Source organism: Budorcas taxicolor, chromosome 8, assembly GCF_023091745.1.
Source record: "Budorcas taxicolor isolate Tak-1 chromosome 8, Takin1.1, whole genome shotgun sequence".
NCBI classification, from domain to species: domain Eukaryota; kingdom Metazoa; phylum Chordata; class Mammalia; order Artiodactyla; family Bovidae; genus Budorcas; species Budorcas taxicolor.
In genome coordinates, this window is record NC_068917.1 from 34,377,126 (window position 1) to 34,395,274 (window position 18,149).

Consider the following 18,149-nt stretch of genomic DNA (forward strand, 5'->3'; position numbering starts at 1 on the left):
TAGTTTTAGAATCAACTAAAATTTAAACTATTACTAACATTAAAAATGTGTTAATAATCATATTTTTCTCTTGTTTTTTTTTTTTTTCATTTACAGTGGCATCTGAAATACAGGGATTAAGAACTGTTGAAATTAAAAAGGTAATGGGGAGAGAGAAAATAGTATACACGCTGATGGCTCCAAGGTCGTCTGCATATTTTCCTGTTAGCTGCCTTACTGCTTTATGGTACCATCTGATAAAATATGTATTACATGCAGTGAAAATAGCACAATGTAGACTCTGCTGAATTTCCTTGTTTGAAAAATCATTTTTGGTATACGCTTTTTTGCCCAAAATGGTATCAACCCAGCCCCACACAAAATATGCAGGCCTCTCTGACTTCTTTTATGGATCAGTAAACCTTTGCCTTCTTCAGACTTTCAGAAGAAGTTTCCCATTCTTCTGAAACAGATTCTTCTGACAGCTATGTACAACAGAGAAAAGAAAAGCAAATTTAAGTGCTGAGCACACTTGTAGACACTTCATACCATCGCCATTTCATTCAGTAGTCACTGCAGCTCTTTGTAAAAGGCCCGGTTATTTCCATTTTGTCCATGAAGAGCTAGAGGTTCATTGAAAGCAGTGGACTTGTTCCAGGTCCCAGCATTTGTTGGTGTGGGTTTCTGGCTTTGAATGCAGGTCCCTGTTGTCCTCATTCCCTGTAACATGATTTTTATTTAGCCTGTTGTGGTTTCTTTTACCTCCCGAACAGATGCTTAGTTTTCTAAGTCACATTAAGAACTTGTATCAGATAAATTAATGCAGTTTTCTTGGGCATCCTTTTCCTCCCTCAAGTCTAGAAGATCAGAATTAACTATAGAATGTTGCGCCAAAGAGAACAAAAGCCAATGAAAGATAACAGTTTGACCAAAATATTCTGTCTGTCCCGTGGCAGGGGCCCACTGACTCATTGGGTATCAGCATTGCTGGAGGAGTGGGCAGTCCGCTGGGTGATGTTCCTATATTTATTGCAATGATGCACCCGAATGGAGTTGCAGCTCAGACGCAGAAACTCAGAGTAAGTTCTACAAAGTCCCTGGTAGCCTTAGCAAATCTGCCAATAGGTTTTATAAACCCTTTGCATCTGGCCAACTGTTGCAAGCAGTTTGAAACGTCTCTATCAGCTTTTAAATCAGCTAATATAGCTGCAACAGGGGTTTCTTTGAATAAAAAACGGAGAAATTTTAAAAGAAGAATTTGCTGTTGTAAGCAATTTGTCAGTAAATGAAATGGGATAATTTGCAGTTGTTTCTTAATATTTTTGTTTGCTTGAAGTCCTGTGGAAGAACTTAAAAGAAAGCAGAAAGTATTCTCAGAAAGTATTGGCAGAATGAAGTGAAATTATTTTTTTGAAGTGAAATGTTTTATTTACATGTCTTTTTGGTACTTTATTAAATTGAAAATTATCATCTGTGTTGCATTTATTTATCTGTTTTGTGGAAGCTTGATGTAAATGTGATTTATAACGTGAAACTACAAAACTTGCTTCAAAATTGAGGGATTTTGCATATGTAGAGCACTATGACAGAATTTATGCTAACTGCCCAGTTCTGAAATCATGTGAATATTCCATTAGTAACTCAGTCTCTACACAGTAAAATCTGTATGGCCTCATGCCTTAAAATTGTCTCAAACAATGACCACTGTTTAGAAATGCTGTGTAAATCAGTAATGGTTCAATCTCCCTTTGATATGTGAATTTCTGACTAGCACTTTAAAACTAGTTGTACACATAACACAGGGGTTAGAAAACTTCTCTCTAAAGGACTTTTTGCTGAAGATGAATATTTCAGACTTCTCAGGGCTTATGTGTCTGTATTGCAGTTAATGAACTCTACTGTGTGAATGCAGCCGAATAACTGTGTCTGTCTTATAACCAGATTTTACTTACCGAAATAAGCGACGGACCAGTCCTGGCCTATCAGCCGTAGTTTGCCAGCCCTTAACTTATAGTCACAGACAATGTATATAATAATAGTATCCAGAGGAATTCTTGTTCACAGATGATAACAGATGCAGTGTTCTTTGGGAGAAGTGCAGAGAAGGGAAGTGTGGTTCCCTGCCCCTGCTCCCAAAGATGATGGAACATGGCCACTATGTGCAGCTTCTCTCTGTGGTTGCTGCTGCTAGGAGTCGGAGGTTTCCTTGGTTATATTTCTGGTGCTGATCAGCAGTATATGTGTGGCGTGGAGGCTGGGGAAGCAAATGGTCCCCCTCTCCATGGCGTTGCAGCAGATGGCTATTTCTCTCCATCACAGGTTGGGGATAGGATTGTCAGTATCTGTGGCACATCCACTGAGGGGATGACTCACACCCAGGCAGTTAACTTACTGAAAAATGCCCCTGGCTCCATTGAAATGCAGGTAAGATTTTTATCCCAACTTTTCCGATTGTGGGTAGCTTGAGGACACATGAGCTTTGATGTTAAAACTATAAAGTGAAATTTCCTGCTTTTATTTACTGTTTCCCTTGAACATAAATGATTACATTGAGAGTTCCAAGAAAGTACATAGGAAATACATTCTGTCACATTTTTTTTCTTAATGTATATGTTATTTTATACTTTTTATATCTAAGGGGGAAAATTCTCAGTCTTGGCAGGATATGATTAATTGCTGAAATTTTCAGTGGTGTGATTGAGTGGCTTGTATTCTAAAGATCTTTAGAAAACAATTACATGTGATACCATGTTTGAAAGCATCAGGAACTTGATAGAATTGAATTAGTAGAATATCCTTAGTGTCAAAGATACCTCTGGACCTTATGAAATTTATTTTAACAGACATGATAAAGTGTATGATGAAATACACATTTTTAATCCCAGTGCTCTTTTTGAAGAATTACTGATGTCTTCCTAGCCACATGAGCGTGTTTTTCTATTTATATTTCTTCTGTGTTCAGGTGGTTGCTGGCGGAGACGTGAGTGTGGTCACAGGTCATCAACAGGAGCCTGCCAGTTCTAGTCTTTCTCTCACTGGGCTGACGTCAAGTAGTATATTTCAAGATGACTTAGGGTGAGCTCACATACTATCGTTTGTATGTCCCTATGAGCACATAAAGGTGAAATGATGGGCGATGAAGTATAAAATATGAAAACCATGTATGTCTAAGCTCTTTAAGTTTGGCATGGATTTATCAAAGACAGGTAGGCAGGCAGGCAGGAAGATGACAGACAGGCATGTATGTGTGCTACTGCTCTTCCTTTCTTTTCATCTCTTGAGTTGTTTGAAGGAACATTTTAGTCTTGGGGTCAGTCTATCCTTTTAAAATTTTCTACATTGCGTAATCATTTAATAGATCATACTTTTGAGTAAAAAAACGTCACAATTACCCAAACTTGAGTACAAAAGTATTAGAATATAGAGAGGAGAAGAGAGGAGCATGTTAGAATTTTTAAATTATCTGATGCAGGTTTTATTTTGTTTATCTGTTTTTGTCTCTGAGCTTGGGAATACTGATGTTTATGATTTATTCCATCTTAGTCTTCAGTGCTTCTTCGTCTCACTTTAAATGAACTGGAGAAAGAGCTGCTACAATGTACAATGAGAAGTTACCATGAATATGTTAGGTTTAAGGGTAGTATACATGGGTAATAGAATTAGGGAGTTAAGTAGGGCTTTATTAGATTATGTAAATTTAACATTTGTAGCACAGCAGACACTGACAATTGAAGCATCCCTGAATACCCATGGTTTTCCACTGTTGGTGACACAGAGAATTCTATCAGCTTTAGGTGGGTGTCAGATAACCCATTGATATACATATGAGATCTAATAGCTCTTGTTTCCTTCCCTTTACTGTAGGCCTCCTCAGTGTAAGTCAATTACACTAGACCGAGGACCAGATGGCTTAGGCTTCAGTATAGTAGGAGGATATGGCAGTCCTCATGGAGACTTACCCATTTACGTTAAAACAGTGTTTGCGAAGGTAAGCTTTCAAATTTTAACTACCCTTTCCCCCCACAAAATGTTCACTAATAGTGGTCAGCAGCTGGCTTACTAGTTTATGGCCTCAGGTAATGCCAAATGGTCAACATTTGATTATTTTCTTGCACAACTCCCTACAGGAACAGGTCATTAAGTATTTTTGTCCAATTTGAGGTTTAGTTATGTTTAAAGAAATATAGGCTCAAATTGAAGTTCCATGGGTGCTCTCAACAATATACATAAAATTCATGAACTTGAGTTAGACAGTGAGGCCTGATTGTTTTCCTTTGCAAACAAGATGCATATAGTTAATGTCTTTTGAAAATAGGACATTTTAAATATGTGTATGTTAAAGAGCTCTGGCATTTCTTTTTCTTTGCATTTTTTGTTGTGAAACATAAAATAGGCACGGAAGAGTATATATAATACATATGCAGAATAGCTAAGATGTGTTTATTTTGCAAGTTTCATTTCATTAAATGGAATAGAAAAATAACTGCTAAAATTTTTCCATATCCAGCAGCCCTGTCACCTACCACAAACGAGCTATGTGTAGTTAAGGGATTCAGTGAAGAAAAGCAAACCATTATATATAGTTGTAATCATATAGCATCCTGTTGGATGGTAAGAATGTTTAGGATACAAGTTATTAAAACATTAGTGAGCCTGTTAAAATAATTTAAACCCATATAATTATTATTTGGTAATTTGTTGTGAAGACAATTTTTAGGAACTATAAAATTAGATGAAATTTCCTACAGGAGAAAATTCAGATTCTCAAAATTTTGCAGCACAAAGAAACAATTATGTTTAACCTACTAAAAGATTTCATTTGGGGGCTTTAGATTAGTATTATCATTCTTTTGAGTACTTACCTATGGAGGTTTCATTCTATTATTATTTTTCAACCAATATAAAGTGCTATATCTATAGCAATCTAACAATGAGCCTATTTTGTGAGATTTTTTTAAAGCCATTGGTATGTCTAAAAACACAAATAGCACTTGCCAGTAAATAAAAGAGTCATGCAGTCCTTTTTCTCAGCCTCAGAACAGTTTATTTAAGGCATGCTAGTTAGAGCATATTTTAAGAATTTCATCATTATGGATTCCTCATTAACTTTTCCATATTTTTTATCTTATATTTAATTGCATAATTGCTTACTGTAAGTATGCCTTAAGATAGGGTTCTTCTACAAACAGCAGTGTCTGTGTTTAGTCTTAATCATTTAGGGCCCATAAGGAATATGAAGACTCCATCTACGCTTGGGAAGTAAAGAATCAAGCAGCTTAAGCTTCCTTTTCGAAGCTACAGAAAGAATTAGGATTAGAGTTTGCATGACTTGGGCTTCATCCTGTGCTTGTCAACATACATGTGGGCTTTTGTGCTTCTGCAGAACTTTGGGTTCGGTGGCCCTCATGTCCTTGTCCTATAAAACCGCTTTTGTCCTACAAAACTGCTAATCCTTTGTTTTCTTTCTGTAGGTCTTCTTTACAGGATAAAAAATCTTGGATTCTATGAAATCATTCCTACTAGGCATATTCCCAAATATTCTTTATTAATTTGAGTTCCCACCAACTGCTGTGCCGAACAGCCAAAAAACCATCCAACTAATCTACTGACTGCTAAATTCTCTCTCAAATTGGAATCTCAGTGCTAAAGCCATTTAGGAGAAAGGCTTCCTTTGTGTCTGTTCATCATTGCTTAATGGCTGTGGAGCACCCGTGGAGCACTGAGAGCAATGTGTGTGTACACGCAGAGCAATTTACATTCTTGTTTGGATCTTTTTCTGTTGTGTAGCTGTGAGGCAGCATTTTTTTTTTTTTTTGAGAAGTAAATAAACCCACTTTATAATTGCAGGGAGCAGCCTCCGAAGATGGCCGTCTAAAGAGAGGTGATCAGATCATTGCTGTCAATGGGCAGAGTCTGGAAGGGGTAACCCATGAAGAAGCTGTTGCCATCCTTAAGCGGACAAAAGGCACTGTCACTTTGATGGTTCTCTCCTGAATTTGCTGCCAGAATTGAGCCACTTCAACTTCTCCCTCACATCCCACACTATAGAGAGAGTGATCCTGCATATTCTTCCCAGGCTGTGTTCACTGGGCTCTTCAATCCTGTAGGAAAAAAAAAAATAACATTTAAGTTTGTTTTGTCATATGGAAATGATTTTCTTACTGACACTCTAGCATCACTTTCCCATTCTCTTTATATTTTGTGATGTAAACTCAAAGAGAAGGGCTCTTTGTTTGCATAGATAAAGCTGGTCTTTCTTCCTGAAGATACCTGACATTTTATAATCAGGTGGGCAAATTTTAATGTGTGATCAGTGTTTAGTAGAGAAAGAAAAAGTCACTCAAAAGCTAACCAAGGAGAAGTGGCTTCATGAAATTAAGGTGAAAAATGAAAGTATAAGGAAGAAAATCCCGAGTTTTATAAAAATGTATTTTGTTAATCTGCCTTCTCTCCCCACTTCTAAGAAAAGTTACACTGAAAGTCTTTAAAAATTCTTTCAATATTTAATTATTTTAAATATTACGTATTAAACATTGCATCTCCTAGCTCTAATATATACATATATAGTTTTCTCCAGAAATGGGCTTCATGATCAAGTAAAATAGCAGCAATAGGAATCAATGTCCCTAAGTTTGTAAAGAAACCATTTATTGCACATCTTGAGGTTCATTTTCATTTTTGACATATAATATTTCACCTTTCTATAAGTAAAATGATGGCTTTATCCTGTATTGACTATGGTTTCTCTAGAAAGCCTCCATGCTAACCATGAAGGAGCGTGGAAGTTTCTCTGAATTGTTAGTTCTGGTATTAAGGGATGCTTTGCTGAAAATATGTCTGTGTGCTGTGCAGTTGGTTTTCAGTTAGTATTAATCTTCATGACAGAGAACAAAGCAATGTGTTGGTAATTATTTTGGTTGTATGCCATTAGTAAATTGATAGAAAAATTAAGGGGATTAACATAACTTCATTTCATTGCCTTATATTAACATCTTATAATACAATAGTTTAAGACTAAGGGAAACAGATGGAGCTGTTTATTGAGACAACTGGTGAGGAATTATCATGTGTTCATTCCCATTTTAGAGCGTGAAACTCCTACATTGAATATATAAAGTCATTTTGAATATTATCTATATTTGTAACAAAAGTAGTGTACAGATATTTTATTACAGCACTTTTGTGTAAATGAAGAATTGAAGTGAATAAATAAGTTTCATGGTGCACCAAAAAAAAAAGGCAGGCATATTATTTTTTGTTCTTTTCACTGGGAAAGAGCTTTATTGTTCAAAATTTGCAATTTAAAATTGGTTTTTATCGTGTCTAACTGAACATATGGTGTCCATAGTTACAGTTAGAGGAACTTTGGACAACTGCATTATGAAAAGCTCAATGTTTTTTATGCTAAAGATTCATAAACTCTGCATAGAGTAGAGGAAGAAAACAGTATTGAAGAAAGAGAGGTGTTGTGCCTGTATGTGCTTTCTGAAATGCTATGAGTGAAGCAGTGTTTTGAATTGTTCTTTAGAGGGGTCAAGAGCTAAAGCATGTTCAGATAGAAAAAGTCATAATGAAAATTATTTTTAATAACATGAGAAATATGATTTGAACCCTGAGCAAGGAATTGGAGAACCTTTGTTCTGCCAGTTCTTTCCCTAATTAGCTAATGAACATATTCATTCCCTCTGATTTATCTCCTGTGTGAAGTGATGATAGGTTATTTTATCCCAAATCTTGTTGTCAAGTTCTAAAATATAAAAATTCTGTGATTCTTAGATATACAAAATGAATGGATAGAGCTACACGTTGCAAGAATTCAGGAGATATCCTTCCCAACTAACTCTTATAAGCTGAGATACCTGATGCTGCAAAATGAATTTCAGGATCCCAGTGACACAGTCAACTTCTTAGTCTCCAAGGAATGGCCCTTCATCACGAAGGCATGTCAGGATCCTCTCATGGTTGGCTGCTGGAAGCTGAGCCACCCACTTTTATGTTTTAACTAGCAAAGGTCTTATGGAGGCCACTCTATGGCATGCCCTAGGAAGGCAAGTTAACCAATGAATGTTGGCTTGAGTATGTGTGTGAGAGTACTACAGTGACATCAGCCCAATACGTAACTGTACTATTCTGTGTAGCATTGCCCCCAAAATTATGTCTCCCTGGAACCTCAGAATGTGACCTTATTTAGAAACAGGGTATTTGTAGATGTAGTCAGTTCAGTTAAAATGAAATCATGCTGGATTTCAGTAGGCCCAAAATCCTTAAGAGAAGGCCAGGCAGAGACAGAAAGACATAGAAGACCATGTAAAGATAGGGAACAAAAAACAAACAAAAAAATATCTGTGGCCACCAGAAGCTTGACGAGACTAGGAAGAATTTTTCCCTGGAGTCTTTGGAGACAACTTGTCCCTTAATTTCAGACATCTGGCCTCCAGAACACTGAGAATAAATTTCTGCTCTTGTAAACCACCTCATGTGTAGTACTTTGCAATGGAAGCCCTAGGACACACTTAATAGGATATCTTGGATGTTTTTATATTCTTAGCTACCATTGCTGTGCCTGGCAAATAGGAGAGACTGTATACATTTTTATTCAGTATGCAGATGATTGAATTATAAGTTGTGGTTAATTTCATGGTATTACCTTGTTTTAGTTAAGCTAGCTATGGCCTTTATATTGAATTCAAAACAAAGCAGTGGGAATGCCACTTAGGGGTGTGAAACACTAGGGGAAAGCATCCCTCCTGAACTGTTAATTAACAAAGTCGAAGCATGTGGATGTGAAGAGAAGGAGGGAAGAAAGGAAGGAAAAGAAGATTTGAGAGGCAAGGAATATAGATGCATCAGCATTAGAGAATGACAGAGGCTTATGCTTCTCATATTATTCCTTCTTGGAAACATAAGATTTCTCTGTGCGGAAGGAAGAAAGTATTTGAGCAAAGAGTTTGAAGACTTGAACATTATAGTATTAATGCCAAATGCAACTCAAGACCATGTACAACTCATGATTGTGGCTTGCCCATAATAGGTTCAGTATATTTGCTTTTGTGATTAAATCAGATCGATGAATGCCAGACATTTCTGGTTTCTTTGTGACACCTTCTGAAAGATGATGATAGTGAAAATGATGATGTGTTTAATTTCAACATCTACTGACACATAGCAGCTGATGTTGCAGTGTGGTGTAGCAGGTCAGTAGAACCCATTTATCAGAATAGTGATGGAATTGGAAACATGAAAGATTAAAATTCATGAAAGACAAGAAAAAGAATTTTTTTTCCATTTTAAGGCTCTTGACAAAGCAGGTTTTGATTGATTCAAAGAGGCAAAGGAAGCTCTTCCCTGCTCTGAGATTACTGTGCCAAGCTGCCTTAGATCTGGTCATCTAGCTTTCTGTCTGCGAATGCCAGACAGGGATTTAGTGCCTTTCTTCAGATCTCCATCATGGTGAGTGGAGAAGTTGAAAGGACGCCTGCAGGGAGACAAGAATCAATAAGCTTTTGAGGTCTAGGTGTGGCGGTGTCAGAACTATCATCACCTGCTTTCAGCAGCCCTGGTGTGTTGTTTCGTGTCAGTGACAAGTATTCTGGAATGCATTTGATTTGTGCAAAGATGTTCCTCAACTTTGTCTACCAAAAAGCAATGTTTAACTTTGACTCTTCCTAAAGGGAGTTATTTTATTTTTACAGCAGGATTGGCCTCTGTTACCTCAAGGAAGGAAAAAATGTTGGTAGCAGGAACATTTCTAAATGAAGAGTGTGGAGATTAGGAAAGCAAATGTGGTTACTATGATTTTTGTATAATTGACCTTGCAGCTTTTTGCCTTCAAAATACAGTTACTCCATTTTATGTGAATTAGAAAAAAATGGTATCATTTTTCTAGGAATTTTATTTATCATTCAAGTACTGGTAAGTTCAGTCATAGGCCCTACAAAGGAATTCTTTCAAGACAGTGACAGACGAATGGTAGTGACCTCAGAATTCTCTCACGGAAAATGTTTCTTGATGTTTCAGAAAAATTACAACCATCGTCAAAAAGGCAACTTCTAAGAGGGTGCTTTAACTTGTTCATTTAATAAACAATATTTTCCAGAAAGTTGTGTCATTTGCTGACTCTTTGTGATCCTTTATCCCTCCTGACATCCTTCCCCTCCTCGCATGTGTATTTTCTGAAATAAACAATTATCCTTGGAAAACCTACTTTTTCTCTTATTTTCTTATTGATGTATTAGAAGTTGTGATTTTTCACGTGAGTCTGCCCTGAAGTATTTGGCATTCAAAATTCCACTCTCTAAATTTCATTTCCCTAAAGGTCCTTTATGCATTCAGGAAAACTTAACAGATTTAACTTGCTTTGGAAAATTAGATAACTATTTAAACCATGCATATGATAAGCTGTCAGGGAATGTGATGATTATTGTAGTGTTATATCCTGAAAGACATAGAGTAATGTAAATTCAGAAGCTTTCCTTAAATAGATATGTTTTCATTTTTGTGTAACCATGTCTTTTTTCTTCTGAAGTTGGATGCAGAATAACATCACCAATTCAATGGACATGAGTTTGAGCAAACCCTGGATGATAGTGAAGGACAGGGAAAACCTGGCTCACTCAGTCCATGGGGTTGCAAAGAGTCGGACACAACTTAGCGACTAAACAACAAAAAAAATTGACTTGTTTTGCATAGAATCTTTACCATATCCTCATAAAACTTTGCTATTAATTACTAAATATTTATCATTAAAATAGACTCCCATTTAACTTAAGTGTGCTTCAAAGCAGAGTTGTATCTCACTACTTTAAGTGGAAAACCATGTTATTTGCCGTAAATTTTAGGGTAACTATGAGCAAAAGCAATGTTATTGTCAAAATACCATTGCCTACCAAGGGTGAAAACTTGAAGTCTACATTCTGTGAAGGAGAGTTACAAATACTAGAATGGTGTTAATGACTCAATGGAGACGCTTCTGGACTTAAAAGAACTGAAAGAAAAATAGCTTGTTCATAATGTGATTAAAAGTTTTCTACTGCCTTGTCATTATGCCCTACAAAAAAAAATCTCTCTCAGTATACTGTTTGGAAAAAACTCTGAATGATTTTGTTTGTAGATTCCTTTTTAAAATGTAAAAGGAAGCCATTCAATTCCTATTTTAAGAGTATTAATTAATGAGGTTGAGATTTTGTTTATAAGACTTTAACTGAAACCGGAATTGGGTCATCACCTCCAATGCTTTAGTATTGGCAATATGAGTTTTAAATAAAGGACAAATGACATAAATTAATGGAGTAAAATTAATGTTGTGATAATATTAAATAAAGCTAATGTCTCCTGCACCTGGAGGGCGATGCAGATGGTAGGCATACCTAATTATGCACCCTGCTGCCTTTAAGTGTACTGATAAAAATCTCTCAGCTGAGTATAAAATATGTTCATTCAATGGCTCCAGACACATTTGAGTAAGACAGCAAGCATAATACATAAAAAACATAGCCTAACATATATTTTTTGAGGAAAACATGCAATTCTGTAAGTTAAATAATTACATATTTGCCTGGTTTTTAAATCATTCTTAGAGTCATAGTCTTTCTCCTTTCTGTGTATTAGAATATACGTCAGTTCCATTAGGAAAAGATTTTCTCAAACTAGCTAGGAAGTAGTTTAAGTTTACATTTTTACTTCCTATGCATTAGTTATAAAGATAAACTTACATAGTATCCTAAATCAGTTGATTTGATTTCTTACCCTAGGTACAAATTAGACTGGCCAGATATCATGCAGATATGTATAAATTTGTTCAATTGTTTAAGAAGTAGCTACTCTAGAAAACATGTCAGTAATAATTAGATAATTTTTTTTTTACTACCGGTATTTCAGAGACGTCACTGAACTTTATAAAACTTACTAGGTATTTCCTTTCTTCAAGGAATGTGAATTCTGGCTTTGTTTTGTTGCAGTTGGATACCTATGCATTTAAAAGTGCAACTTCCCAAGTTTTAGCTTCAGAATGATTTTTTAAATGCTTTTATGATACTTTGTATATACATCCCTTATTTTTCTTATAATTAGATGTATGTCTGTAACCTGTGTGCATGCTAAGTCACTTTAGTTGTGTCCAACTCTCTGAACTTATAGACTGTAGCCCACCAGGCTCCTCTGTCAATTTCTCCAGGCAAGAATATTGGAGTGGTAGGCATGCCCTCCTGCGGGGTGTCTTCTTGACCTAGGGATTGAACCCTTGTCTCTTACAACTCCAGTACTGGCAGGCAGGTTTACTACTAGTGCCACCTGGAAAGTCCATTTATATAACCTACATTTTAAAAAATGGCAAGTAAAATATTCTTCTTCAGACACAGTTTTTATCAAAATAGATCTAATGCCAGATGTTCATTTTATGATAAAGGATGCTGGCTCATTAAAAAAAAAAAAAATTCAGGGCTAGGGAGCATATAATTTCTTCTTTCGTTCTTTAATCTTAGGGCTAATGAATAAAGAAATTATACATTTTAAAATATACATTTGTAATGTTTCTTGGCATTTGGATAAAAAAAATAGGAATTAGGTTCAATTCAGTCATCTACATTTATTGTTAAGTACCCGTTAGTCCTATTCAGTAGTTAGTTTTTTTTATAGCTTTTCCTTTCTGTATGTTACAGGTATTCATGTAACAAAGTCATCAAGTCTCAACACTCACTTTGACTGCCTTGAATGAATGTAAGTCAGAGCTGATGAATGTCTTACGCTGAAGGAGCTCTAGATTTCTCTGAAATCCATCATGGGCCTCTGGGTCTCAAGGCCCTGGATTCATTTCCTGGGTTGGTCCCAGACTGAAGGGGAGTTGACCTCTTGGAGTCTCTGCCTCCTTGACTGTAAAAGGGAAATGATAGCATCTTCCTCACAGCTTCATTAGTGTCAAATGAGATGATGTATCTGCTCATGGTGGCACTAAGTAAATTGTTAGACATATTTTTAGTATTTCTTAAGTTAATGTAACTTCAGAGCTGCTATGATACCTGTAGTGAAATTGTGGGGGTCATCTAGAGTAGAATGTGCTGTCACTAGTCTTAAATTTTATCCCAATTTTAAAATAAACTTGTCAAGTGTCCTCTTAGTTTCTCATCCTAGAAATGTCCTCATACTTTCTCTTAGAATGGAAAGCAAAGTCAGAAATGACTCCAGAAGAGCTGAGAACAATATAATCTCATTGGTTGATGAAGCAAATGTGTCACTCCTTAACATTTTAAATAAGATGTTTTGGTATGGGAGTTATTTAAGCCTAGTGAGAGGCTTTATCATGAATCTGAGCCCCATCTCTTGCATAATAAGCAGAGTTTCTAATTTTGAAAGTAGATGGGAAGTTGTTCAATATTCATCACCCCATAATCTCTCCTAGTCCTCTGTGTTCAATTAATAGGAAAAGTAAACTTTATTTTCATCTTCCTTTTTAGGTACAGTCTTCTCAGAAGGGAGGGAATGAAGAAATGAGCTTGGTAGACTAAACAGTCATCTAGAAGGAAGTTGGTGAGATCAGACTGTCACATCCTCCTTTCTTAGATATTTTATCAAGGGATTGATACTGAACAAGTTGGGGAAATGTAAGGTGGCAATTGTATGCACTACTAGTGATTAAATGCTTCAGTCCCTTCCCTTCCACCTCCCCTCCCCCCACCCCAAGGATTTAAGGAAACATTATTAGGTTTTAAAGAGGACTACTCCCAAGTGACAGTCACAGTTGATTATAAAATCAGCTTCAGGGTGTATGATCTGCCTCTTGATGGTTCATACTGTTAAAGATTGAGGTGAGGGCCACTGTTTGGATCCTGCAGCATGCTTTTCTTTAGGTGTGATGAAGGGTGATGTTTTTCCATACTAGAGAGCAGATGACTCGTACATGTAAGCCTGATTTCTAGGTTTGGACATTGGGAGGGGTAAACCTATAAAGCATTCTCAGTCCCTACTTGTTAATAAAATGGTTTATGGGTATTTACAAAAGAAATCATGCTTTTCAATTACCTAAATATTGAAAGTCAGTTAAGAGCCAAGAATCATCTTAAGCCTTTTTAAGGCACTGAAATCCCAATGAATGTATGTTTATACCAGCTATGCAGAAGTGATCCTTTACAGGTAGATGAGCTCCTGAGAAAGTTGGAAATGGAAGTCCTAAAGTGGAAGAATGTTGGTAGGTTTTCCCTGATGACCATCGATCACATATTCCTTGATAATTTGTGATGATGTTGGGCTTCCTCTGTAGCTCAGCTGGTAAAGAACCGGCTTGCAATGTGGGAGATCTGGGTTTGATCCCTGGGTTGGGAAGGTCCCCTGGAGAAGGGAAAGGCTACCCACTTCAGTATTCTGGCCTGCAGAATTCCATGGACTGTATAGTCCATAGTGTCACAGAGTCAGACACAACTGAGCAACTTTCACTTGTGGTGATGTTATTACTTAGAAAACTTAACTATTTTTCAAGTGAAAACAAGAAAAAATTATTGAAGTAGCTTTAACTTTCCATACAGGGATTCTAAATACTAGAGAAGATAGTTTAGCTGCTAAAGAATTTGAATGGGATTGTGGAAAATGTTCCCTACTTGAAGGAGAAAAAAATAAAATTAGAGCCATAAGTCTTTCCTTTATTAAGGCCAGATACTTAGTATTGCCAAATATATTTCTTAATGGGGATAATATCTTCCAAGTAAGGTTTTTAAAGCTGAAATAGGTAATAGATGTGAAAGTTTTTAGTCTCAAAGCATCAGTTCAGTTGCTCAGTCATGTCCAACTTTTTGCAACCCTGTGAACCGCAGCGTGCCAGGCCTCCGTGTCCATCACCAACTGCCGGAGTTTACCCAAACTTGTCCATCGAGTTGGTGATGCCATCCAACCCTCTCATCCTCTGTCGTCCCCTTCTCCTCTTGGCCTCAGTCTTTCCCAGCATCAGGGTCTTTTCAAATGTGTCAGCTGTTTACATCAGGTGGCCAAAGTATTGGAGTTTCAGCTTCAACATCAGTCCTTCCAGTGAACACCCAGGACTGATCTCCTTTAGGAGAGACTGATTGGATCTCCTTGCAGTCAGTCCAAGGGACTCTCAAGAGTCTTCTCCAGTACCACAGTTCAAAAGTATCAATTCTTCGGTGCTCAGCTTTCTTCACAGTCCAACTCTTACATCCATACGTGACCACTGGAAAAACCATAGCCTTGACTAGACAGACCTTTGTTGGCAAAGTAATATCTCTGCTTTTTAATACGCTATCTAAGTTGGTCATAACTTTTGTTCCAAGGAGTAAGCGTCTTTTAATTTCATGGCAGCAATCACCATCTGCAGTGATTTTGGAGCCTCAAAAAATAAAGTTAGCCACTGTTTTCACTGTTTCCCCATCTATTTGCCATGAAGTGATGGGACCAGATGCCATGATCTTCGTTTTCTGAATGTTGAGCTTTAAGCCAACTTTTTCGCTCTCCTCTTTCACATTCATCAAGAAGCTCTTTAGTTCTTCTTCACGTTCTGCCATAAGGGTGGTGTCATCTGCATATCTGAGGTTATTGATATTGATATTTCTCCCAGCAATCTTGATTCCAGCTTGTGTTTCTTCCAGTCCAGCGTTTCTCATGATGTACTCTGCATATAAGTTAAATAAGCAGGGTGATAATATACAGCCTTGATGTGCTCCTTTTCCTATTTGGAACCAGTCTGTTATTCCATGTCCAGTTCTAACTGTTGCTTCCTGACCTGCATACAGGTTTCTCAAGAGGCAGGTGAGGTGGTCTGGTATTCCCATCTCTTTCAGCATTTTCCACAGTTTATTGTGATCCACACAGTCAAAGGCTTTGGCATAGTCAATAAAGCAGAAATAGATGTTTTTCTGGAACTCTTGCTTTTTCGATGATCCAGCAGATGTTGGCAATTTGATCTCTGGTTCCTCTGCCTTTTCTAAATGCAGCTTGAACATCTGGAAGTTCACAGTTCATGTACTGCTAAAGCCTAGCTTGGAGAATTTTGAGCATTAGTTTACTAGCGTGTGAGATGAGTGCAATTGTTTGGTAGTTTGAGCAATCTTTGGCATTTCTTTTCTTAGAGATTGGAATGAAACTGGCATTTTCCAGTCCTGTGGCAACTGCTGAGTTTTCCAAATTTGCTGACATATTGAGTGCAGCACTTTCACAGCATCATCTTTTAGGATTTGAAATATCTCAAAGCATAGATCATTGTTATTATATATTAGCTAAGCCACACATTTATGACTTTTTGATTAAAAGTTATCAAATTGACCAGTCCTGTCAAAATAATATGTTTTGTCATTTTCCTGTTAAATAGCTCTAGAAATGTTCCTACTCATACAATGCTTTATTAATGAATGAAGCATTTATATATGCCACTCTTTTCTAAAAGTATTAGGTGGTATATGTATTTAAAATTTGTGTTATGTAATTTTTTTAAATTAATAATGATAAATCCATTAAAGCACAAACCCATACTCCTTCCCAAGCATGTTCTTTCCACTATTAATTTGTCTTGAACATAACCATTTACAGCAGATAGTTACATCATGTTGCTTTAAATTTTGTACCTTATGAGCTTTACTCAGTTCAGTTAAGTAGCTCAGTCATGTCTGACTCTTTGTGATCGCATGGACTGTAGCACTCCAGGCTTCCCTGTCCATCCCAACTCCTGGAGCTTGCTCAAACTTATGTCCATTGAGTCGGTGATGCCATCCATCCATCTCATCCTCTGTTGTCCCCTTCTCCCGCCTTCAGTCTTTCCCAGCATCAGGGTCTTTTCCAGTGAGTCACTTTTTTGCATCAGGTGGCCAAAGTATTGGAACTTCAGCTTCAACATCAGTCCTTCCAATGAATATTCAGGACTGATTTTCTTTAGGATTGACTGGTTTGATCTCCTTGTTGTCCAAGGGACTCTCAAGAGTCTTCTCTAACACCATAGTTCAAAAGCATCAGTTCTTCAGTGCTCAGCCTTCTTTATGGTCCAACTCTCACATCCATACATGACTACTGGAAAAACCATAGCTTTGACTAGACCAGCCTTTGTTGGTATTGTAACGTCTCTGCTTTTTAATATGCTGTCTAGGTTTGTCACAGCTTTTGTTCCAAGGAGCAAGCGTCTTTTAATTTCATGGCTTCAGTAACCATCTGTAGTGATTTTGTAGCCCAAGAAAATAAAGTCTGTCACTGTTTCCACTGTTTCCCCATCTATTTGCCATGAAGTGATGGAACCAGATGCCATGATCTTCGTTTTCTGAATGTTGAGTTCTAAGTCAGGTTTTCACTCTCCTCTTTCACATTTATCAAGAGGCTCTTTAGTTGCCATGTGACCTTGTGCCAGAAGGTGACTTCTCTGAACTTCAGTGTCCTCATTGCTAAAAGGAGGACAATGATGAATGCTTTCTAGGATTATCATACAATATCTTTTCTCTAGTCCCCTCTTAGAAGTGTTATCCCATGCAGAGGTGCGGGAAATAATATTAGCTCAGGAGTGTTACTCAGCAATGTAGAGAGAGGTGAGGGAGGGAAAGAAGGAAGGCAGGAAGTAAAGCCATAATCTAGATATTTTAGTTTTATAGAGTGTAGATGTGGCTTGAAGTATAATCAAAGTATTAACAAAATACTCAACACCTAGAGTTGTAATGTTTGATAAATGAGGTAAGAGTTGATAACCAGAGTACTCTTTGGCCCAATATTTTTTTTTTCACCTGTGTTCTGCATGAACTCTTTAGACAGTGAATGTTTCCTGGAAATAGATGATTGATTAAAGGTTCAGTGACTGTCAGGACAGCCTTTGTAGGATCTTCCCCAGTCTTCCCTTCTCCCTCCACCAAACAACCCCCTCCTTTTAGTGAAAATATTTATGCCCATTGGAGCAGTTCCCTTGCAATACCAACACTGTTTCTGTCCTTGTGATTTTTTTTCAGTGTTGTTCACAACTGTCAAAGATGATTTGATGCCTCTCTTAAAGAAATAGATGAGAGCTAATTCCTGCAAATCTTTTAATCTTTGCCTTGGATTAAAAAAATAATAATAAGAAGGAGCAGTGACTGCAAACATTTCCTCGAGAAGTGTCATAACCTTAAGGACTCTGGTTAGTGAGACTAAGAGAGCTCATTGCTGAGGTAAACTGAAGGGAAAGGCCATCTGACTGTGACTGTCAGGGAGATCCCCAGTTCCAA

At 37.1% G+C, this 18,149-nt stretch overlaps 1 protein-coding gene across 1 annotated transcript in view; it reads left to right on the plus strand.

Moving 5' to 3' along the window:
• Positions 1-7,200, plus strand: part of MPDZ (multiple PDZ domain crumbs cell polarity complex component) — a 181,095-nt gene extending 173,895 nt beyond the window's left edge. The window contains exons 43-48 of the mRNA XM_052645436.1: positions 97-140; positions 936-1,058; positions 2,299-2,403; positions 2,942-3,054; positions 3,844-3,967; positions 5,827-7,200. Of these exons, the coding sequence (XP_052501396.1) occupies positions 97-140; positions 936-1,058; positions 2,299-2,403; positions 2,942-3,054; positions 3,844-3,967; positions 5,827-5,973 (656 nt within the window). The 3' untranslated portion in view covers positions 5,974-7,200. The remainder of the gene's footprint in view (positions 1-96; positions 141-935; positions 1,059-2,298; positions 2,404-2,941; positions 3,055-3,843; positions 3,968-5,826) is intronic.
• The last annotated feature ends 10,949 nt before the right edge of the window (positions 7,201-18,149 follow it).